General features: G+C 41.2%; 1 protein-coding gene across 3 annotated transcripts in view; it reads right to left on the reverse strand.

Annotated features, from left to right (window-relative positions):
• Window positions 1–25,138, reverse strand: part of pinx1 (PIN2 (TERF1) interacting telomerase inhibitor 1) — a 115,557-nt gene that overhangs the window by 64,359 nt on the left and 26,060 nt on the right. For 2 of the 3 annotated variants that reach the window (XM_085997007.1, XM_085997008.1), the window contains 2 exons: window positions 19,461–19,553; window positions 9,503–9,603 (listed from right to left, as the gene is read on the reverse strand). In XM_085997007.1, the coding sequence (XP_085853133.1) occupies window positions 9,503–9,603; window positions 19,461–19,553 (194 nt within the window). Of the gene's footprint in view, window positions 1–3,517; window positions 3,881–9,502; window positions 9,604–19,460; window positions 19,554–25,138 lie in introns of those variants that run through there. The other variant, XM_085997009.1, reaches the window with a different exon arrangement.

Consider the following 25,138-nt stretch of genomic DNA (forward strand, 5'->3'; position numbering starts at 1 on the left):
TTCAATTAATGTTGGTATACATGTTACAATGTATTATTTATCTGTAAGCTATTTTTTTTGTAACCAAATTATTAATGGTCTGACTGTAATAAAGAACAGATGAGTTCTGTGCTTTTAAATTAAAGATTGCAAAGTCATCATCTTCCATCTGCTTTTTAAACCCTTGGAGTGAGGAAATGGCTCCCTCTGCTGTTCACAAGCCAATATGCACAAGAAAGCTTTGACAAATTAAATTCATCTTGCCAAATGCATGGAAAGACTAAAAAAATTCAGGCCAATTCCCTCCCTGTATTTTCCTCAGATGATGTCCAATGTTTATCAAATCAAATTTTTTTTTTAAGAAAGGAAGTTCAGACCTCCTGTGGGCTACTTCTGCCTGGTTAGCCCAACTACCAGCGCATCCAACCCAACTGCCATTTTTTGGTGGTTTTCATATAGTAGTCATTTACTTTTTTAAAGTGAGTTAGAAAATTATGGTACAAAATGCTATAGGCACATGGGTTTACTATTTTCTGACATATGAATGAGGTCCAAATGGTGTTATTTTACTCTTCACATGGGCCACAAAACTGGCATGAATTTGTCAAATATTAGAATTTTTTTTGGAAGAGAATAAAATTCCTCTACTTTGCTTCCTATTTCCTTTGGACTCCCCAAACCAAGGGCCACATATGTCTAAACTACTTGCTCCCAGTCTTCCTTCAATGTTGCTCTGAGCTGCCAACCAAGTCCAATGAAGTCTACCATCATACGGTCTTCCATATTTTACATAGTCTTCCTTAAATTATCTAACTACAGCCAAATATTACTCTAACAGCTGAGCTCATCCATCTGCAGCTAAATACAATCGTGTCCTTGCACTGTCCACTTAATATGTATTCAACCAATTCTGTACAAGACTAGAAATAAAGAGCGAAAAGTAGAATGTTAGACGTTAGATCAGGATACGAAAAATGGTCTTCGTCAAACTTGGATAAAACGGGAGTGACCGGCCAAAGCCAATAAACTACAAATGAAACTGCTTACGGCAAAAATGTTGGCCACTCAACTCTATTTATTTCAGAATCTGAATAAACACACCACTAGCTTATCAAGAAATGAACTGCACGCTGTTTAGCACAAAAGTAGCTCATATGTTTATGCACAGACTTTTTTTAACTACAGATTAGCACTTGATAAACTTCCAATAACTATATCAAAGTTATTAATCCTTCAATGAGGAGGCCATTGCATGTCAACCACATGCTCTGTTCCAGCTGAGAAAACGTGAAAACTGCCCACACTAATTCCAACATTAGAGCAGAGATGGTAGACACGGGCAGCTAAAGTTTTATCACTCAATGATACTACTGCCTTCTGATCATTGTGAGTAACTAATTATTATGTAAGTGAGTCTAGCTCAGCTTGATTAATCACTCACTGCAACAGAATACGGAACAGTAAAAGAGGGAAAAACTTCCACAAGAGTAGAATGTAAAATAAAAATTTGATGAACAAAAATGCAAATAACTTTGCTCATGTCAGGTGAATAGACGTAAAATCCATCAGAACGGGATGGCATTCCACTATAATGGCAGTAATTGCACATACTTTATGCAGATTTAGTGATATGCCACACCATTGTGCTTCGGTATTTTATACGGTAATTAGACTAGGGAACATGAAAACAAGGGGGGTGATTTTGCCAATGGGGAGCTTTTGGAGGCGGGACTCCCACTTGTCGGGTTTCAGTCCCGCCTCCAACAACTTCTGGCCAACCTATGCTACTTTCCCTTGATTGACGTTGTTAAGCCTGCCCAGCGGGTGTAACCGGCCAATTAAGGGAAAGCCAGTTGCAGGGAACGTCAGCGTATGACGTTTCATCTGTCAAAATTATTTGACAGATGAAACGTCATACGTTGACATTCTCTGTAGCTTGAAGTTGTCAAACAGTGACATTCTCTGTAGTTTGATGAGGTCGTCTTGAATTCAAGACCTCAAACATCTTTCTTTTGCAGAAATGAGATGGTTGTTGCATCTGAGAATGCAATGGCCATCTGTCATCTCTACCGCAGAGGTGCGAGACTCTCCGCATACAAACTGACTGAAGCCTGCAGGAAGAAACAAAGGTAAGTACACTTTTAATAACACTTTGCACTTACCTCAGATACGCACCTCTACACTTTTGCACCCATCACTTACCTTCACAGCACACTTTTGTACCCCCGCCCCCCGCAGACCCACTACTCGCCTCGCTGATCTGGCAGGTTTCGGAGCCTTCGGGAAGTCCACACTTGAGGGCAAAAAGGGGATAATCCTATTTTCTGCTTGTTAACTACCTGTTAACAGGCAGTTAATAGGCTTTAATCCCTTCCCGCCTCCAAGGAGACGGGACCCGGCGCGGGACGGCTACCCGCCTCCTGGGAAGATGGCATTGAGCCATTTTCCCGGCAGTCCCGCCTCCCCAGGGCTGGCAAGATCGCGCCCGTGGTCACTAAACGACATAGCTCACTATGCACCCAGAGTCAAAAGTCAGTTTGGAGTTTGGTCTAGAAAATGAATGAGTAGCCACTTTGTCCCATGGATGGTGATTTCTTAACCATTTGATGACTCTTGCAGCATTTCTACAATTTCTATTTTGTTCAGAAGTATTATAAACAAAACATCTATGCTTCGACAGGATCTTTAATTCTACTACTATCACTATGGATTTGCATATAATTTGTGGAAGTTAATCATATATATGTGATGTATTTTAAAGTTGCAAAGCTTTCAATATTTAAGATTAACTTTCAACTTCACAGGCGTGAGGTTTCATTATCCACTTGCGCCTGTGATTCTGGTAGCAACGACTAAGAATGTAAATCAGATGGATGGCACACCAGGTGATACCAATTTGAGGCCAGTCATGCCAAAATTCAACTGTAACCCCCCCTCCCCCCCCAAAGAATGCTTAACCCACATCAGCATCCAGATGTAAATGGGCACTGTAGCTTCAAAAATGTAAAAAATATATAAAAGCACTTCTGCCATCACTCATTACAAGGATAATATTCCATTTTTACAGCAGAGCTGTGGGGCATACGTGTTGCATATTTGTGTATGGCTTGCTCCAACTTCTGAATCTTTGATTTACAGGAACCCAGAGTTGAATGTCTGAAGTCAGTAGGACATGTCCATAACAGCATGCTCATGAAATCTTCAGCTTGTGAAAACACGTATCTCAGTGAAAGGTGTGAACAAAACTAGAGGACTTGCACGTTTTGAGTTCCGCCCATATGTCAGAAACAATTAGCCATCAACCAAAAGGTGCTGCAGATTGAACAGGCTAAAATAAGGTACAAACTGGCTGTGTGTTCATCCATTGGTGTATTAAAGCACTACATCATGAACTGGCAAGGCAAACTCAGCTGCAACTGCATATTCAATAGGATCCCAATCTCAGCTAGACCAGTCTAAAAAGTAAGAAGGAAAACACAGCAAAGGGAGAAAAGGGGAGGAACAATTCGGGGAGAAAGGAGCAGAGAGAGAAAAAGAAAATAATGCACCCTTTTTATTTTTGTAAACTGGATCAAATATAAAAAAGGTAATACTAGAAACATTTATAAAGTACAGAAGTTGCAAAGTTCATCCTGGTTCCTGGAAGCTTAACAGGCAACCAACTGCTTGTTGCCAATTGCATGCCCCATGTACTCGAGTTAACCATCTGCATCTGCAGCAGCAGCAAAATCTTGCAACGGATTGGTTCTAGAATATTGGGAGAGAGAGAACTATGCATCTTAGTTTCTATAAATCAAGTCAGTTAGTATAATGATCCAGGAGTGGGGGCGAGTGGAATATACAGAAACTATTGGAATGTTTACGTTCAGTTTTTAAGTCCTCGAGCTTGCTTGTGCAGCAGCTGCAAAAATACAAGAAAAATTGGAGTAAACTGAACAGAATGAAAGAATTTAAAAAGATAATTATCAAGGCTGTTGTAGCAGTGTCTGGATAAGTCAAATTCTGTTTTTATTACAAGGGATTTTCCAATATTTTGCATATCGTATTCCATAATTTTGTCCACTTTCCCCATAGAAACTGTAAATCGCTGGCCATAATAATAATTCCTCTTACAATAAATAGGAAGTCAGCATGACTTACTGTAAGAAAAAATACACAGCTGAATGGTGTGAACAGGTCTTGTATAGAAATTTAAAATAAAAAATCATAACACTTCATAACCATAACTCACTGCTTCCTTCTTTCCTTTTGTTTCAGTCATACGGGTCATTGAATTTGTAACAGCTCTACAAGGATATCGTATACAATCATTTAAAGGGAATGCCTGTTTAAATAAGGCGTAGATTTATTACCCATATATTTTACCATTTGCTTCATTAACAATAATGGCTAAAGTGGACATTTCCTGCGCCACTAACGTGGTCCCACTTTTAACAGCCTCCTGTAATATATTTTTATATCCATGGTTTCATTGCACATCTGTACATCTCACGCCGACTACATAATCAGAAGGACAAAGTATCACATAAACCAAGGTTGTTTTTTGTTTAAATGGGCATTAGAATAGAATCTTTGTTTGCCTGAAGGCTCAGCTGAGGTTACTGATCTCACAAGGGAAGCAGTGGGGGAGGGGCTACAATTGCCCTCAGTGCTCCTGTTCAGAGAGAGGGGAGAAACAAAAAGTTAGGCAGAGACAGATATCGGGCTTGGCTGCCCCCAGCTCCTCAGTTGAATAGCCTGCTGACTCATATGCAAACCTCGTCAATTAACAGTGATCACTTGGTAAGGCACTGGAGAGCGACTAGCTCCTGTGAAATCAGTGCCCAGCAAGCACTCAAACGCTTCAGAGGAAAGAATTGGCAGGAAAAAGAAAATCTTATCTGAAAGCACTGAAACAAGGTTAACAGTGCAGCTTTGCCATAGATGGGTGCACCGTCACATTGCAACAGCCTTCTAGTTAATTTCCGATCAATGTTAAATCTAAAACCAGTGACTGCAATACGTTGGAACCATCAGTTATACAACATTTCAGTACTTGAATATTAAAACTGACAGATTAAATAATTGAACAGTTCTGACTAAAGGAAATGCATTCTTTTCTGCAAAGGTTAATAAGGAACAGCCAGCAACTGTTTGTAAGGGTAAATCATGTCTGACTAACCTGATTGAGTTCTTTGATCAAGTAACAGAGAGGGTTGATGAAGGTAGTACAGTAGATTATACATATGGACTTTCAAAAGGCATTTGATAAAGTACCACATAACAGACTTATTCAGAAAATAGAAGCACATGGTACTAAAGGGACAGTGGAAACTTGGGTATGTAATTGACTAAGAGATAGGAGGCAGAGAATAGTGCTGAATGGACGTTTTTCTGACTGGAGAGAAATATGCAGTGGGGCCCCCCAGGGGTCGGTATTAGGACCATATATAATATAATATAATATGTGTGTGTGTGTGTGTGCGCGCGGAGATGATATAAAACTTGGCAACGTAGTAAATAGTGAGGAGGATAGTAGCAGACCTCAGGAGGACATAGACAGACTGGTGAAATGGGCAGACATATGGCAGATACAATTTAATGTGGATCAGTGTGAAGTGATGCACTTTGGGAGAAACAACATGGAGAGGCAGTATAATCTAAATGGTACTATTTTTAGGGGGGGGTGCAAGAACAGAGGGACCTGGGGTGCATATTCACAAGGTAGCAGGACAGGTAAATAAGGCGTTTAAGAAAGCATACGGAATCCTTTCCTTTATTAGTCAAGGTATAGAATACAAGAGCAGGGAAGTTATGTTAGAACTGTATAAAACACTAATTAATTAGAGTACTGCGTTCAGTTCTGGTCACCACATTACAGGAAGGATGCGATCGCACTAGAGAGGGTACAGAGGAGATTTATGAGGATGCCGCCAGGACTGGAGAATTTTAGCTGTGAGGAAAGATTGGACAGGCTGGGGTTGTTTTCTTTGGAACAGAGGAGACTGAGGGGAAACTTAATTGAGGTGTATAAAAATTATGAGGGGCCTAGATAGAGTGGATAGGAAGGACCTATTTCCCTTCGCAGAGAGGTCAATAACTAGGGGGCATAGATTTAAATTAATTGGTCGAAGGACTAGTGGGGAGCTGAGGAGAATTTTTTTTTCACCCAAAGGATGGTGGGGGTCTGGAACTCACTGCCTAAAAGGGTGGTAGGAGTCAGATTCCATAGGAACTTTCAAAATGCAGTTGGACATGTATTTAAAGAGAACTAATTTGCAGAGTTATGGGGAAAAAGCTGGGGTGTGGGACTAAATTGGGTAGCTCTTTGAAAGAGCTGGCACAGGCACGACTGGCTGAATGGCCTCCTTTGTGCTGCAAGGTTCCATGATTCTATGATTTCAATACAAGCTGATGACAGGGCTGGAGGATTCTGCAACGGTTCAAGGATGCTCCACTTTTAATTGCACTGTATGTAAACCTTGACCTAATGCCTTAAAATATGCACTGTTGCTGCTCTTTGTCAATAACTCTGGCAAATAACGTGCACTGATGAGATCAGATTTCCTGATTCCTCCAGTAACACGGGATTTCCAAATTTGTAATTTTTCAAACCAATCATTAATTCTTAGAGACTTAACTACCCAGAGCATTTTATTTATATTCAAGCAGTATGCATCTAAAGAATTTTACTGCCAATTAGTCAGTACCAATAATATTCTTTGGAAACTTGGCACAGCAAAGCATCAGCTACTAAACAAAACTGGGTCACCATAAATCCTAAGCCATGAATTTCACAGCATGTATGAATACTCGGGGATAAAAAAATTTCAACCGGACATATTTTTTTAATAATTATCTTTTGTACCCTCAACTAGAGGTTCATGAGTCAATGATTATTTGAACTCCCTGGATTACGGTCATCAGTGTTCAGGTGAGCTGCTAGATTGAAAACTCATGTCAACGGGGCATTTATATACTTCCTGTCCATTAATGACAGAACAAATGTGATTGTAGCGCTGGAACTAATAAAGTTGGACTCACTCAGCTGAAAGTAGTAGTGTGGTGGAGGCAACAAGCAGGCGAAACCTACTGGTAAAACAAAGCAAGACTAGTACTTAAATTGTAGATCTTTTTTAAACCTTTAGACACAAAAGTATTGACACACCTTCCTCCTTTACTCAACAAATGTTACCGTCCCAAGTTATATAAAAGACAACCACAAAAATATCACTTTACCCACAATACTTACCAGGAGAAATTATATTACAGCAGCCCAACAGCCTGCACAAGTGAGCAGAGTATTGTGAGCAAGAATGCAAGAGGAGTCACAATTAAATTAAATAATAATGTACCAAAAGGAACGACCATTGGATAATTAGGAAAAAAATTTCTTCAAGAATCAAAGTCCTGAAGTCCAATAAATTAAAGATAAGTGAAAGATGTTTTGATTAGCCTAAAACTAGGGTAGTGGAGTAACAAGTCAAGAAGGTTCCATGTTTCAGCTCTGATCCGTGATCAGTTAGTTAATTTTGGACAGGGTTACTGAGGAGGAAGGGAACAGATGGAAGAAAAAAGTCAACATTTCGATTTCTATCCAATGACTTTTGTGAGAAAGTGCATATGCATGCTGTTCAGATGAGGACAGGTTTGCACGCAGCTGTGATGCCTCCACAAGCGAACAGTGTGTCAATTCTCCAGACTCATAAATAATGAGTAGTTCCTTGGACAAGGCCCCCAGCACCTGTCAAACCCTACGTTGAATCATACTTTCACATGTCATATTAGAAGAAGAAATACCTAAAATCAGAAGTGTTGAAATACAAATTTTTATATTTTATCTAAACAAAATATTACTTTTCCAGATAAGTCCCCTTTTCACGATGGCACAGATTTATGAATAACCATGGGGGAGGACAAAATAAAATCTATAGCGCAGTTTCATAATACAGTATATGGAAAAAACCCCAGAATAAATGTAAACCTTTAGAATCTTTTTTTTAAAACTCTGGATCTATGTTCTCCTCTGCCATAATGTGATCTTACTTGGTTATTGAAATTCTAACCACGTTTGATAATAGATCAACAGAATACAACGCAGGTCCTAGTATGATACCATATTTAAACAACTCAGACACCTAACCAGAGCCAACATACTACTTTGTCACTCGTATGTTATGCAGCTGGATCTGACTGTTTGTTAAAATGCAATTAGTGCACCAACATCCACTACTGACAGCGTTTCATTTGAATAATATGCCACGGCAGCACACCGACTGAACCAGACAGAGGCGGAATTAATACACTCCTGTTTGTTTTTTTAAAAAAACAACCCTCGTCTCAGCTGAGCGTTAAATAAGGTTGGTTGAATTCCTCAAAATGCCATATGGTCCGGAGCGATAAGATGCACTGTAGGTCTTGAGTTACGCCAAGACATCAGTGAAATATTTTGAATTGTAAGGACTCGGTGTACCTAAATCCGACAGGAGGCCCCCCCCCCCCGTCTCAATTTTCTTTCAGGAACATATTGTTTAGTTATAAAGCTTGTGACTGGTCTATGCCAAGCTCCTGTCTATCCTACATCATTTTCTTCAGTGATAAGACCACATCAGGAAACGCAGCTGGAAGAGGAAGGAAATGGTGTCTGAACCAAGTGGAAAAAAAAACTATGGGCTTCAGGAAGTTCAGTTTGATAGGAACTGATGGAAGCTGTACTTTGTATTTTCTCATTCTATTTCGATATGTGAGCAACAAGCATGCAAAATATAAAAACCTGGCAAATTGCACACAGATCCAGACATTGTGCGTCTCAGGAGGCGCGACTATAATTTCAATCTTTTTAATCGGCTTCGAGAAAATTGTAGATGCTTCCATTTTTGATTTAAGGAATTGGTGGCAATTGTTGCAGATGCGAAGCTTATTTAAACGCCACAGATCCTATTTGTCTTCAATACAAATAAAAATAAGCCTTGCTTAGATGAGCACCAAGATTACTTCCATAAAGTTAGATTTTCAAAAGGAAAATAGTCCACTGAATGTAACAGCATAGCACAGAAACAGGCCATTCAGCCCATCGAGTCTGCACAAAAGTGTCTTTCCCTCTACATGAGCCACCTAGTCTAATTTCTTTTCTTGTTCCCCATACCCTTTAATAGTGCTCTCTCGAGCAACAATCTCATTCTCCAATAGCGTTCATGCACTCTGCTTCAACAACAGTTTGTAACCGAATTCCACATCTTAACCACCCTCCTTGAAAAAAATGTTTTCTTCTAAACTGCTCTTTAATTATTTTTATTATCTTAAATTTGTGTCCTCTCATTACCATCTCGCCAACAGTGGAAACAATCTATCACAATTTACCTCATCATAACCCTTCATAACTGATTTCATTCCACAACACACACACTTCAAGGGAGGTTTTATTCAAGCCAGTAAAGAGCTCCGTAAACATCATTTCTGGCTGTAAATATAAAGTGACGGAGAAAGGGAAATAAACAAACTCACTGTTAATACATCTATGAATATAACAAAGTAAACATCTTACCTCCACTTGCTCTTCGTTATCTCTGGAACCTTTGACCGGTTTGCTACGTTTTCCAAAAATGCAGGCAAGATCAGTAGCACTTCGTGAAGAGAGGTCCTTTCCTACAATCCAATCATTTAAACAATATACGTATTTATAAAGTGTCAATGTCCGCTAGAAATTATACAGAAACTGCTCAAACTGCTCTCAATGAACCAGGACACTTGCGAGTCAGACAATGGTCATCATTCCATCTGACCGTGTTAGGTTTAAACACAATCCTAGATTTAAACAACTTGCAGGCTCCATTCACATTTAATTGTCAAATGCTTAACCACAAAAATAATAATTTCTGTTTTGGTTAAGTTATCGGTTTGGATAAAATGATATATAAATTTATAAAAGGCTGCACTATACTCCTAACAGGCAACGTGATGTGTAGGATCACCAATGCATGACACCAAGACACCATTATCTCCATGACATGGAATTCCTGTTCCTGCTAATGGGGTGGGGAGGGGAAGATGATCAGAAGGCCACTGTTCTGCATCTCGTAGAGGGTTGCACAAAGCAATTATATGGGAGCAAGCTCATCAACCACAAGGAAACTTAGCAGTGTGGCAACAGAAAAACAAAAATACACTGGATCTATAAAGTCTTGCTGTCATCAATATAAGATATAAACGTATCTAACTATTAATAGTAAACAGTCAGAGAGATGGTCTTGTACTTGCATTTAAAAGTATCAGAATTCCAATCCCAGTCTTGACTATCACAAAACCAGGCCACCCTCTGCGCTGCTTGGCCACCTTCTTGACAAGCTGCTGAGTGAAGCAGCTTGGGAAAAAGGCGGCTTTTTCATCCCAAAACAAGCATTTCTGGGCAAGTGCCATTTGCATCAGTGATGGAGATTTCCAGTACAGCCAATACAATCAAGGCTTAAGAAGAGCATAAAGGTACCAAAAGGCAGAAAATAAATAAAATTGTAAAAATAAAATGCATATATGACCATTCCCATGCTATTCCAAATGATCATTTTTATGATTTTCTCTCAGACCGTAAGGGGCAAGAGAGAAGACTAACTGATAGTGTCTTGGCGAAAGTAACAAAGGGCAACATTTCTCTTTTATTCCTAAACTGAAGAAGCTGGGGATCACAGTTCAGGATGCATGAATCTGCTGTAATCTCATACTATGTGTGAAACTTAAGGACTCATCTATGCAAGAAAGGAAAAAAAACAGAATCCTTGGAGGGTTTTCTACAAAAGTTCAAAAACTTGCGCAGATATCCCATCTCCCATAATTTTATCAACCTCTTGAACGACAGCGATACCTTTGTAGAAAACACGGCCATATAGGAGTAAGCTGCTTAATGCTTTGAAATAGTGACCGTTTACTACAGATGCCTCATTCACTATCTGTAATCCAACTACATATTTCATGGTAAGGTTTAAAGAGTCACCCTCACCCAGAGATATCTGCGCTCCTCTAATTCTGCCCTCTTGAGCATCCCTGATTATAATCGCTCCACCATTGGTGGCCGTGCCTTCAGCTCTGGAATTCCCTGGCTAAACCTCTCCGCCTCGTTACCTCTTTCCTCCTTTTAAAATGCTCCTTAAAACCTACCTCTTTGACCAAGCTTTTGGTCACCTGCCCCAATTTCTCCTTATGTAGTTTGGTTTCAAATTTTTTGTGGTCTTATAATACTCCTGTGAAGTGCCTTGGGGTGTTTTACTATGTTAAAGGTGCTATATAAATACTTGTTGTTGTTGTTGCAAAATACATTATAACTTTTTTTTAAAACTTTGAGCTTAGGATGTGGGCAACACTAGCAACGCTGCATTCATTGCCAATCTCTAATTGCCATAAGAGGGTCGTCGTCGTACGTGTCTTCACACTGTTCCCTTTGGGGAACTGTATGAAGTGGTGGAAGGATTTCTGGCCGCGATTAACGCTCATTCCGTGACCGTAACCATCTTCGTACCAGCCATTAGGGTGGTTAGTCCTGTGGCGGGAGGGTTTTACGGGCTCCCACAACCCATACGAGGGGGGGGCCACCCACACCCACGGACGCAAGTATCCCGCTGGATGTCAACCCACAATTTAGAGCCGGAGCTCTGACTCCACTTGCCGGGACTGTCTGGAACGGGGTTCGAAACCCTACGCCTTCCGGCCCAGCGGCGGGGATACTACCGCTACGTCAAAGGCCCACTCCGCCATAAGAGGGTGATGGTGGTCTTCTCCTTGAACCACTGTAGCCATTGTGGTCACTGGGCCACTTAAGAGGGCATTAAAAGTTAACCACATATTCTAGGGGGATAGGTTCCCTTCCCCGACAGACATTAGTGAACCCATTTTTTTTTTTCTTTTTAAACAATTCGACAACTTCCAGTCATTTTTTCTGATGCCAGTGCACAAATAGATTTCATGATTTTGATTTCACAACTTGGCATAGTGCAACATGAACTCATGACCTCTAGTTTGCTGGGCCAGTATAATAACGACTACACTATACCCGTCAGATATAATGTACACAGAATTAGGAGTCCTCTGTCAGCAGTTATTTACCCATAACACTTATCAGATAAAGTCATCAAGAAAATTTACAAACCTAAATAACTGATTATACAATATATCGGTCAGAATAAAAAAAGACTTGCATTTATATAGCATCTTTCACAACCACCGGACATCCCAAAGCGCTTTTTGGAGTGTAGTCACTGTTGTAATGTAGGAAACACGGCAGCAAATTTGCGCTCAGCAAGCTCCCACAATAAGCAATATGATAATGACCAGATAATCTGTTTTAGTGATGTTGATTGAGGGATAAATATTGCCCAGGACACCGGGGATAACTCCACTTCTCTTCTTCGAAATAGTGCCATGAGATCTTTTACATCCACCTGAGAGAGCAGACGGGACCTCGGTTTAACGTCTCATCCGAAAGACGGCACTTCCGACAGTGCAGCACTCCCTCAGCACTACACTCTCAAGTGTCAGCCTAGATTTTTGTGCTCAAGTCTCTGGAGTGGGACTGGAACCCACAATCTTCTGACTCAGAGGCAAGAGTGTTACCAACTGAGCCACTGGCTGACACCAAGCTCAAAATTGATGTTATGGTATTAGGAAGTTCTTGAATATTGCTTTTTAAAAAATTGGACTTAATTTTTTTTAAACTGCTACAAATCAACTGTTTAGCTAATACATAAAGTGCATGTTGTTTATCCAGTTACTGTCTCTCCTGTTAGGAGGAAAAAAATTTAGTTAAGACTGAGTGGGTACTGGAATATATATCCTTGCCAATTGGTGTGACAACAAAACTAGTCAATTATTTTCTTCCAATCAAGGTGCATTTTTCGAAGGGATCCCTTGATTGTTCAGCAGAGAAATACATGACCTAGTACAGTTAAGGCAAAAATGGTCCAATGTTTAATCCCAGTTAGAGCAGCACTGTTGGCATTATAATTAGTCTTGGTGCTCTCAGGTTAGAAAAAAAGGGATGGGAGGAGAGAAGTCAGCCAAGCTTCCTACTCAATGATCGTTATACAATGACCACAGCTTGAAAGTGCATACGTGCGGTCGGCGTTGAGTGTACAGAGAGTTTGGTAAGTGCGAGAAAAGTAATTTAAGTTTATTTAGTGAGTTTAAGTGAAGGGGGAATTTAACTTTCTGAAGTAAGTTTAATTTATTTAAGTAAATTAAACTGTTGGGGAGTTTAAACCGGAAGTAGAATCCCGGTATAAAAAGGGGCGGGCCGAGTGCGGCAGCGCGAGTGCAGTCGGCGTTGAGTGTACGGAGAGTTTGGTAAGTGCGAGAGTTCGGGCAAGTGGGAGGTGAGCGGGTGTTTGTTTTGTTTCCCACTCTCAGGCTTAGCCAAAACTGCGGAAGCGGAGCAGCGAGACGACTCCACCTAACAGGCCCCACAGGCAGCACTCAAAAGGGAGGTAGGTGATCAGCTGGTTGGTAGGTCATCTTCCTTCTCTGTTATACCTTTATAAGTTGGTAAGTCCTATTAAATAGTGGTGTGATATTCATCATCTATATCAGGGCAGAGGGTCTTCATAACTAATAAGACATTTAATTAATTACATAGAAATGGGGTGAACAGGTGATGTGTTACTGTTGCAAAATGTGGGAACCGGTGGACCCCATTGAGGCTCACGGTGATTACATTTGCGATAAGTGTTTGCTGCTAGAGGAACTCAGGCTCCGTGTTAGAGAGCTTGAGACCGAGCTTCAGACACTGCGACACATCAGGGAGGGGGAGAAGTACCTGGACTCTATGTTTCAGGAGGTAGTCACACCTATGAAATTAATTAATTCAGATGCAGTCCGTGGTCAGGGACAGGACGGTGTGACTATGAGTGAGGCAGGTACGGGGATCCAGGAGGTAGTGTTGAAGGAGCCACAGCCATTGCCCTTGTCAAACAGGTTTGAGGTTCTTACTCCCTGTGAGGGCGGGAGCGGGGACTGCAGGGGGGATGAGTAACCTGGCCACAGCACCGTGGAACAGGGGGCCATTCAAGAGGGGGGAGTAAAAAGAAATGTTGTAGTGGTAGGGGATAGTATCATTAGGGGGATAGATAGGGTTCTCTGCAGTTGAGAGCGGGAGTCCCGAAGGCTGTGTTGCCTGCCCGGTGCCAGGGTTAAGGACATCTCTTCTGGGCTGGAAAGAAACTTGGAGTGGGAGAGGGAGGATCCAGTTGTTGTGGTCCATGTTGGTACAAACGACGTAGATAGGACAAGGAAGAAGGTTCTGTTAAAGGAGTATGAGCAGCTAGGGGTCAAATTAAAAAACAGAACCTCAAGGGTAATAATCTCTGGATTATTGCCTGAGCCACGAGCGAATTTGGCTAGGATAAATAAAATTAAAGAATGAAATGCGTGGCTCAAAGACTGGTGTGGGAGAAATGGGTTTTGCTTCTTGGGACACTGGCATCAGTACTGGGACAGGAGGGAGCTGTTCCATTGGGACGGGCTTCACTTGGCCAGTGCTGGGACTAGAGTCCTGGCGAATCATATAACTAGGGCTGTAGAGAGGGCTTTAAACTAATTAGTTGGGGGGGGGGGGGGGGGGGGGGGGGGAGGTTTTTAGAGAGCAAATAATAAAAATGACAACGGAGCAGGTCATAGACCTAGGTAGCAGTAGGGGAATTAAAAACCAGAGCGTGTCAGGAAGGGACAGAAGGTATGGAGTAAAAGGTCAAGTAGTAAAAGGGGAAAAAACAGGAACTAAGTGTCACAAAACATATTTGAAAGTTCTTTATCTGAATGCACGTAGCATTCGTAACAAAATGGACGAGTTAACGGCACAAATAACTACATATGGGTATGATCTTGTGGCCATTACAGAAACATGGCTGCAGGGTGACCATGACTGGGAATTAAATATACCAGGTTATTTAACAATCAGGAAGGACAGGCAGGAAGGAAGGGGAGGTGGGGTGGCTATGTTAATAAAGGAAGGAATCACTGCAATACAGAGAAATGATATTGGGTCAAAGGATCAGGATCGTGAAACAGTTTGGGTGGAGATGAGGAATAATAAGGGGAAAAAACACTAGTGGGCATAGTCTATAGGCCTCCTAATAGTTGCAACTCTGTTGGACGGAGTATTAATCAGGAAATAGTTGGGGCTTGTAATAAGGGAACAGCTATAATTATGGGGGATTTTAACTATCATATTAACTGGACAAATCAAATTGGGCAGGGCAGCCTTGAGGAAGAGTTCATTGAGTGTATTAGGGATGGGTTTCTTGAGCAGTATGTAACTGAACCGACCAGGGGACAAGCAACCTTAGATTTGGTCTTGTGTAAGGAGTCAGGATTAATTAAAAATGTCCTAGTAAAGGATCCCCTTGGAATGAGTGATCATAACGTGGTTGAATTCCATATTCAATTAGAGGGTGAGAAGGTTGGATCTCAAACAAGCGTACTGAGCTTGAATAAAGGAGACTATGAAGGTATGAGAGCGGAATTGATTAGAGTGGACTGGGAAAATAGATTAAAGGGTAAGACGGTACATGAGCAGTGGTGTACATTTAAGGAGTTATTTTACAACTTTCAAAAAATATATATTCCACTGAGGAAAAAAGGGTGTAAAAGAAATGACAGCCATCCGTGGCTAAGTAAAGTAATTAAGGATAGTATCCGACTAAAAACAAGGGCATATAAGGTAGCCAAATCTAGTGGGAGGATAGAAGATTGGGAAGTCTTCAAAAGACAGCAAAAAATAACTAAAAGATTGATTAAGAAAGGAAGATAGATTATGAAAGTAAATTAGCAAAAAATATAAAAACAGATAGCAAGAGTTTCTATAGTTATATAAAAAGAAAAAGGGTGGCTAAAGTAAATGTTGGTCCCTTACAGGATGAGACCGGGAAATTAATGATGGGAAACATGGAGATGGCAAAAACGCTGAACAATTATTTTGTATCAGTCTTTACAGTAGAGGACACTAAGAATATCCCAACACTGGACAGGGGGCTCTGGGGGGGGGGGGGGGGGGGATGAGCTAAATACGATTAAAATCACTAAGGAATTGGTACTCGGTAAAATAATGGGACTCAAGGCGGATAAATCCCCTGGACCTGATGGCTTACATCCTAGGGTCTTGAGGGAAGTGGCGGTAGGGATTGTGGATGCATTGGTAATAATTTTCCAAAACTCCCTGGACTTAGCAAAGGTCCCGGCAGATTGGAAAACTGCTAATGTAACACCCTTATTTAAAAAGGGCAGTAGGCAGAAGGCTGGAAATTATAGACCAGTTAGCCTTACATCTGTGGTTGGTAAAATTTTGGAGTCCATTATTAAGGAGACAGTAACGGGATATTTGGATAAACATAATTTAATAGGACAAAGTCAGCGTGGTTTTATGAAGGGGAAGTCATGTTTGACAAATTTGCTTGAGTTCTTTTGAGGATGTAACATATAGGATGGATAAAGGGGAACCAGTGAACGTAGTGTATTTAGACTTCCAAAAGGCATTTGACAAGGTGCCACACAAAAGATTATTGCTCAAGATAAAAAATCACAGGATTGGGGGTAATATTCTGGCATGGGTGGAGGATTGGCTATCTAACAGAAAGCAGAGAGTTGGGATAAATGGTTCATTCTCAGACTGGCAATCAGTAACTAGTGGTGTTCCGCAGGGGTCAGTGCTGGGTCCCCAACTCTTTACAATCTATATTAACGATTTGGAGGAGGGGACCGAGTGTAACATATCAAAGTTTGCAGATGATACTAAGATGGGAGGGAAAGTAGTGAGTGAGGAGGACATAAAAAACCTGCAAAGGGACATAGACAGGCTAAGTAAGTGGGCAGAGATTTGGCAGATGGAATACAATACTGGAAAGTGTTAGGTTATGCACTTTGGCAGGAAAAATCATAGAGCAAGTTATTATCTTAATGGCAAGAAACTGGAAAGTACTGCAGTACAAAGGGATCTGGGGGTCCTGGTGCACGAAACTCAAAAAGTTAGTATGCAGGTGATCAAGAAGGCCAATGGAATGTTGGCTTTTATTGCTAGGGGGATAGAATATAAAAACAAGGAGGTATTGCTGCAGTTATACAAGGTATTGGTGAGACCGCACCTGGAATACTGCATACAGTTTTGGTGTCCATACTTAAGAAAAGACATACTTGTTCTCGAGGCAGTACAAAGAAGGTTCACTTGGTTAATCCCGGGGATGAGGGGGTGGACATATGAGGAGAGGTTGAGTAGATTTGGACTCTACTCATTGGAGTTCAGAAGAATGAGAGGCGATCTTATTGAAACATATAAGATTGTGAAGGGGCTTGATCGGGTGGATGCGGTGAGGATGTTCCCAATGATGGGTGAAACTAGAACTAGGGGGCATAATCTTAGAATAAGGGGCTGCTCTTTCAAAACTGAGATGAGGAGAAACTTCTTCACTCAGAGGGTAGTAGGTCTGTGGAATTTGCTGCCCCAGAAAGCTGTGGAAGCTACATCATTAAATAAATTTAAAACAGAAATAGAGTTTCCTAGAAGTAAAGGGAATTAGGGGTTACGGGAAGCGGGCAGGAAATTGGACATGAGTCTAGGTTCGGATCGGTCATGGCCCTGTGGGTGGCGGGGCGGGCCCAGGGACCGTGTAGCCTGGTCCTACTTCTTGTGTTCTAATTCTGTGTTAGATTTCAGGAGATGGTTCTATTCACAGGGATTAGTGGAGACCTCGGGAACAGGCTGCCAGCTAGGAGTCCTTCAAGAGTAAATTGGGCCTGTTCCTGGCTGGGGTGGAGATCACCTTTTACAGAAGGTAAGTACTGCAGGAAATACAGGGACAGAGTGATCTCCTGGACGAGTTTCGATCACCTAGATGGGTCGGAGAGGAATTTCCCAGATTTTTTCTCCCAAATTGGCCACTGGGTTTTTTATCTGGTTTTTCACCTCTCCCGGGAGATCACATGGGTTCGGGTGGGATGGAGAGTGGAAGTAGATTTGAGGTTAGGATCAGATCAGCCATGATCTTATTGAATGGCGGAGCAGGCTCGAGGGGTGGATTGGCCTACTCCTGCTCCTATTTCTTATGTTCTTATGTGCGGACATTAGGCAAAAAAGAGACATGGGCTCAGTTCTGTCTAATTCTAAAAATGTTTTCACTTATGGGCTGCATGAGCTTGAACAGAATTAGTAAATAACCAGGACAATGGATACATTTAAGAAACACCTACATACTCTAATGGGAAGATATAAAGCGACTATCCTGGAACAATGAGATCAAACAGGCTGAAGCATCTTCTTCACCTTAGCCTACTTGTGTGGAGCAGAGGCAAGCAAATGGTACAACAATCTAGTTATATTACCCAACACACTGTAGGCACCCTCCAGCTTCAAGTTAATTTTTCTAGTACTGACTCATCCATTGTTGAATAGGATCCCTTGAGGGAAGCTGGAGATATGGATCCCCATCTATACAGCAGTACTATGAAGCTTTGACTTACTTTCTGGGCTGAATGAACAATTTTGCTAAATGTATTCCCTTTTTTCCTCATTGAGATTACAGATGAGCACGCAACAGTGATCTGAGACCAAAGGTAATCTGACCAATTTAACCAAGGTCTCAAGAAGCAGAAATAACAGTAGCATCTTCCAAAACTACATCAACCGTTCTCATATCAAATCGTATATTTATGTAATCCATTCTGTGTGGGTGTTGATCATTTAAATTTACCTGCTTCCTCCAGATAACTAAAGCAACATACTATACACTTCAGAGGAAAATTAATTGTTTCAGAAAAATATCTTTAGCAGAAGAGCTTGTAGTGTTTCACATTTCCTGGGAATTCGAACCTGTGTAAGGACATGCCCTTTGGAAGGGTGTCTATGAATAAATAAATAATTTTTCTGCACAGGTTTTAACCAAAAACTAGATTCATAAGCTAAAATTCCAATTAACATAAAAATGTGTGCAGTTAGGTATAAACTTGTCTTGAATGTTTTGCAATTTACTGTAGTTGTTTACACTTACCCAACACAATCATCTTTTTCAAAGATAAAATTGTTAATTATCCTTTGTGAGCAAAATTTGACGTTTTAAAGCCTTTTCCTGAAGTGTTCCCTTAACTTTGAAATCATAGCAGACTCTCCAAGTCACTTGTAAAATATTCAACAAAATCCCCACAGAGTAGCACCCTTTAAATGATGATTAGAATTAAGGGGGGGGGGGCAGGGGAAAAACACCCCAGGAAAAAGGTTTTCCCAAGTATTCTGTAATTAATGACTACCTGTTGCCATATTAAGCGTATTTCTTACAGCAAATGCAAATAACCACAACATTTGCATAAGTTCCACTGATGCATATCACAGTACACACGCTAAGTTACAAATATTCCGCTTAATTAGAAAGTAGTATAAGTACTTTATTGATGTCAAAGTTTAAATCTCAAAATTTGGACAAATATTTGTATTAATTATGCAGTACTGCATTTTGTTCTTTATTCCGAGTACTAGACCTCACCTTTGGTGAATTTCTGGTAGTGGACTCGTTTCTTAGAAGATTTAGATTTCTCTTCAAGGCTAAAAGTAGCTTTATCCTCAGCCACTGGTGAGCCTGTTAAAAACAAAAGCCCATAACATTTAGTCAGGAATAAAATTGTCGATCACTAGAGTTGACGGATACCAAAACTGTACTAATTCATTGAAGGAGTACTAAAGGGAAGGCTCAGAAATTCCTATTTGTGAATCTTTAACCAATTATCCAGCTATGGTGGTTGGAATAACACAGTGACATGTGAATAGTGCCAGCTACCAAGTCCAACTATCTCCTTACTTCAGTCCCAAGCCAACCACTAAGCCTAAATAAAAAATTGTAACAGTATGCTGCCTTCTCAGTAGGCAGTTCTTTTGTACATGTACTTAATATAATTTTACTTTCAGTCAGTGCTCGGTGCAGCATCCTATGCCATTTTCTACTTCTGCAGCATTCTGATCATCAGTGCAGAAAGAGTGCAGTAGTAATATTCTTACCTGTTACTAAATCATAAGATAAAATGAGAGATAGACATTCTTATTTAAAGTTTAACCTTAGTAATAGCAAGGTACCCAAGCAAGACTCAGAAAAATGGACAATAATCACACTAGATGTTTTGATGTCAATTATCTGTTCCATTCATTAGAAGTTCCTCTATGCCATATTTTATCCTTTAAAAAAAAACTATTCTCTTGCTTTCCAACACGCATTCTTCTGTTACCAATTATAAATTCCCATTCCCCCAATTTAAACTCAACAGCTTTTTTTAAATAAAACAAATCAAGGACCCTTTCAATGTCAAATGAGAGATAGCTCATCAGATTTGCAACCACTGTATTTAGAAGTCTTTTGTAAGGGTTAAAAACACAGATGTAATCCATACATTTGATACTCATGTGGACTACTGAAATCGTACTAAAGTTAACACAAACAAATAATAAATGGATATTCAAAAGATCTTAACAGGAAAAGTGATTGGATAAAACTTGGTTCTATTTTGAAGTCTGGAATATTCCAAATGCAAAATTAGATAATAAAGGATACAGCCTACACTCATTGGATACTAAAACTGGGGAAAAAAATGTAAGATAGTCAACGAAAAACTTTGGAAACAAGCACCTCTGTGGTAATTCATGCATAATGGTTGTACCTCAAAAGAGATTTGACTAAAGTACTAAGGCACAGTAACACTAACTTAACTCAACCGATTTTTTACTAAACCTGCTGTATAAAATAGAAAATTGCCACCAAAAAAAGATATTGGACTGGATTTTGCAGTCACCGGCAAACGAACGGTGCTTGCCGTTCATTATGCTTACAATTGTCCACAGACAGTCTGAAACAGTGCGGCGCCCTCGACGGGATCTGTGGCATTTTTAAACAGGACAAGAATGTGTCTCTTCAACCAGATTGAAGAATCCTCACTGAGGCAAACAGGGCTCGATTTTCCAAGCCCCGAGGAGGCGGGTTTGGAGGCGGGAGTGGTGGGAAAATTGCAGAATCGGGGGGGCAGGAACCCATCCCGCCCCCAACCCGTCTCTGTGCCAATGTCCCAGGAGGCGGGTGCCCAACCTGTGCTGGGAGCCGCCGCCCCGAGGCGGGAAGGGGATTAACAGATAGTTAACGGGCAGTTTTTTTTGCCTAATCCCTATTTTTAGCCCTGAAGTGTGGTCTGTCCCACGGCTCCGAACCACGCCAAGTTAGCGAGGCGGACCGTCGGTCTGCAGGGGTCGAGATGTCCGTTGTGCAGGTGAGTGATGGGTGTATGTGTGCAGAGGTAAGTGTGTGAGGTAAGTGTAAAGTGTTTTAATAAGTTTTACTTACCTTTACTTTCTCCTGCAGGCTTCCTTCCTTCAGTTCTCGGGAGTCCCTCAGCTCACCGGCACAGAAAGCAGAATGGCCGCTGAACTGTCAAAAGCTGCAGCCTCTGCTTTCTGGTCTGGAGAGCTCTCTAACTGAGTCTGAGTAGAAGGACGCAAGTTAGAAGACAGATTGTCAGTGTGTCAGCTTCACAGAGCTGTCAAACGCTGATTTTTCATCTGTCAAAAGCTCTTGACAGATGAAATGTCAATTGCCGACGTCACCAGTAACCAGGTGTCCCTTAATTGGCCTGCTGAGTCCGCTGGGCGGGCTCAACAAGGTCAATCAAGGGAAAATAGCGTGGGTTGGCCACAAGTCGATGGAGGCGGGACTACAACCCAAAAAGTGGGAGTCCCGCCTCCAAAAGCTCCCCATTGACAAAATCGAGCCCACAGAGTCTGAACCAGGAAGTGTAAGCTAGAATATTTAATTCAATGGTAAATCAAGTTCAGGAAGCCAATTAAAGAGAGGGAAAGAAAGGTGGGATTAAAAGAGAGATAAAAGTCAAAGAAAAAAAGTTTTAAAAAATTGCTTTTTTAAATCACCAACAATAATTAAAACCTGAAGGAATGAGACTCCACACTTGTAAAAGTAAATTTTCAGTGCCAGAGAGGTTGTTTGGCAGTAATGAAGACTTATCATTCCATTAAAAATTCACTTACACGTGAATGGACACGCCATAACGTTTTCTGGCATGTTTAGTGGGTATCTAGTGGTTAAGTACTGCAACTTCACACCCTTCATGCATTTCAATGCTGAATCTCTCAGCGAGGTATCGGTGTAGCGAAGCTTCTGGAGGAGCAGGGCAACTTCCTGATTTCCATGTTTAATGGGGCATGTGCACACGTCGGACATTGCTGTCCGATTTACTTCTTTGTAGCGGTGAGCACCGATAGCTTCATAAGAACATAAGAAATAGGAGCAGGAGTAGGCCAATCAGCCCCTCGAGCCTGCTCCGCCATTCAATAAGATCATGGCTGATCTGATCCTAACCGCCAATCCACTATCACAGAACCATCTCCTGAATCTAACAGAATTAGACACACGAAATAGGAGCAGGATCAGGCTACACGGCCCCTGGGCCCGCTCCGCTACCCACAGGGCCATGACCGATCCAAACCTAGACTCATGTCCAAATTCCTGCCCGCTCCCCGTAACCCTTAATTCCCTTTACTTCTAGGAAACTGTCTATTTCTGTTTTAAATTTATGTAATGATGTAGCTTCTACAGCTTTTTGGGGCAGCATATTCCATGGACCTACCACCCTCTGAGTGAAGTAGTTCCTCCTCATCTCAGTTTTGAAAGAGCAGCCCCTTATTCTAAGACTATGCCCCCTAGTTCTAGTTTCACCCATCATCGGGAACATCCTCCCCGCATCCACCCGATCCAACCCCTTCACAATCTTATATGTTTCAATAAGATCGCCTCTCATTCTTCTGAACTCCAATGAGTAGAGTCCCAATCTACTCAACCTCTCCTCATATGTCCATCCCCTCATCCCCGGGATTAACCGAGAGAACCTTCTTTGTACTGACTCGAGAGCAAGTATGTCCTTTTTAAGTATGGACACCAAAACTGTACGCAGTATTCCAGGTGCGACCTCACCAATACCTTGTACAACTGAAGCAATACCTCCCTATTTTTATATTATATCCCCCTAGCAATGAAAGCCAACATTCCATTGGCCTTCTTAATCACTTGCTGCACCTGCATACTAACCTTTTGAGTTTCGTGCACCAGGACCCCCAGATCCCTTTGTACTTCAGTACTTTCCAGTTTAATGCCATTAAGATAATAACTTGCTCTACGATTTTTCCTGCCAAAGTGCATAACCTCACACTTTCCAGTATTGTATTCCATCTGCCAAATCTCTGCCCACTTACTTAGCCTGTCGATGTCCCCTTGCAGGTTTTTTATGTCCTCCTCACTCACTACTTTCCCTCCCATCTTAGTATCATCTGCAAACTTTGATATGTTACACTCGGTCCCCTCCTCCAAATCGTTAATATAGATTGTAAAGAGTTGGGGACCCAGCACTGACCCCTGCGGAACACCACTAGTTACTGATTGCCAGTCTGAGAATGAACCATTTATCCCAACTCTCTGCCTTCTGTTAGATAGCCAATCCTCTATCCTTCGCCGTTATATCTACCGCAAAATCCGGGCCATTACTTTTACCAATTCGGCAGTAACTATGGGGGGTGGGGGCAGTGGCTGCTGGTTCTTAACTCAATTCTAAACATTTTTTTGGGACAAATGAGAAAGCAATAGAGGATTTTAAAATGGTTATTTTTTTTTTTTTAATATTACTAAAACCCAGGTAGAAATACTGACTACAAAATTTCAGTCTGTACATAAGCCAAGAACTTTGCAATGAATATTTTAACCTTTGAAAGAAGCAACTAATTTGTTCAACGTAGTCCAAACATTTCAAATTTGCACTCTGTTTATTTTAACTATGTGATACAGGTGACATTATTTAATCCTGTATACAAGAACAGTCTGTCTGGATTAATCATTGAGAATCAGCCTATTTGTCCTCGCTTAAAAGCTTCCAGATTGGGGCACCAGTGTCCATATATTTTATCACTTGTTAGAGAATCACTCGAGATTTGGAAACTTTATTCCAAGTTCTACCCAAAGAAGTAACCAATATAACATTTATGGTGTTGTTATATGATGTGTACCAGTTTCAGCCAAGTGCCCAAATGCCAGCCAATTACTAGAGTTGGTGTGACAGCCACCATTCAATAGTTTATAAATGGAAGTTTGAAAAGTTATTCTGTGAACCAACCAACACTTTTTTAAAGTTTGTTTTGCACTGGTTGCAGCTGTACATAATCTGGCACAATGCCAAAGAAGTCTGAGAGTATCTCTGAGGTCATGTCACACCACTTGCCAGAACATGATGTAGCTAAATTCACTCCAGGTTTATGTCACATTGACCTAAACTCCATCACAGAACTGGCCTAGATTTTAAAAAAAGGAGGCGACAGCCAAGTGCAGTGGAGAGATGGTAATACCAACATCGGATGATAAAAGATATGGTCCACAGCACACACTGTTCAATTACAGGAAACTTTCTGGTATCCGGCACTGACGGGACCGAGCTGTTGCCGTTCCATCAAAACTGCCGGAGAAACCAGCGCTAATGTTAAAACATACGGAGCTTCTGAGCTCCGTATGAAGCAACAAACCCCGTTGCTTAGGCTTCAAAACAGTCGGCGTAGCTTGCAAGCGTCTCTGTAGCTAAGCAACAGCTTCAGCTAGACCTTGCAGAGCCACGACTGGAGAAAAAAAGCAACGAGAAGTAAAAAAAACTTCTGAACCGACTCCTGAATTTTGCCGGTGGATAGAGCTTTCCTGACATTTAACCTCCGGTTAAACGAAAGTTTCCTGTACATTGTAAACTTCATGAACACTTTTCTGCCTTTTCACAAATAAACAAACAGAGAGTACTGTACAATTATGCCAATGGGAACTGTTGACTTCACTGGCCAGCACCTCAGCTACCACAATGGTGCAAGATGTGAAACATGAAATAATACAAACATATTGTCATTCACTTCCTAGAATCCACCTGCCGACATTCCATTCAAAGTGCAACATCACTTGTGTTGACCTCAAACTGGCTGCATTATGAAATCCGCAGGAGATATTTCCATTTCCACTTCCTCCTAGAAAACTCATAATAAATTTCCCTAGGATCTTGCGTTTCAGTCAGCATGAAGAAAAAAACCCATTCTATCCAGAGGTCACTTCAGACCCCTCTAGTAAACAGCACCAGCTCATTTCCCACTGCATCC

This window comes from Somniosus microcephalus, chromosome 9 (genome assembly GCF_052327205.1).
Source record: "Somniosus microcephalus isolate GS21.2 chromosome 9, FLI_Smic_1.0, whole genome shotgun sequence".
NCBI lineage: Eukaryota > Metazoa > Chordata > Chondrichthyes > Squaliformes > Somniosidae > Somniosus > Somniosus microcephalus.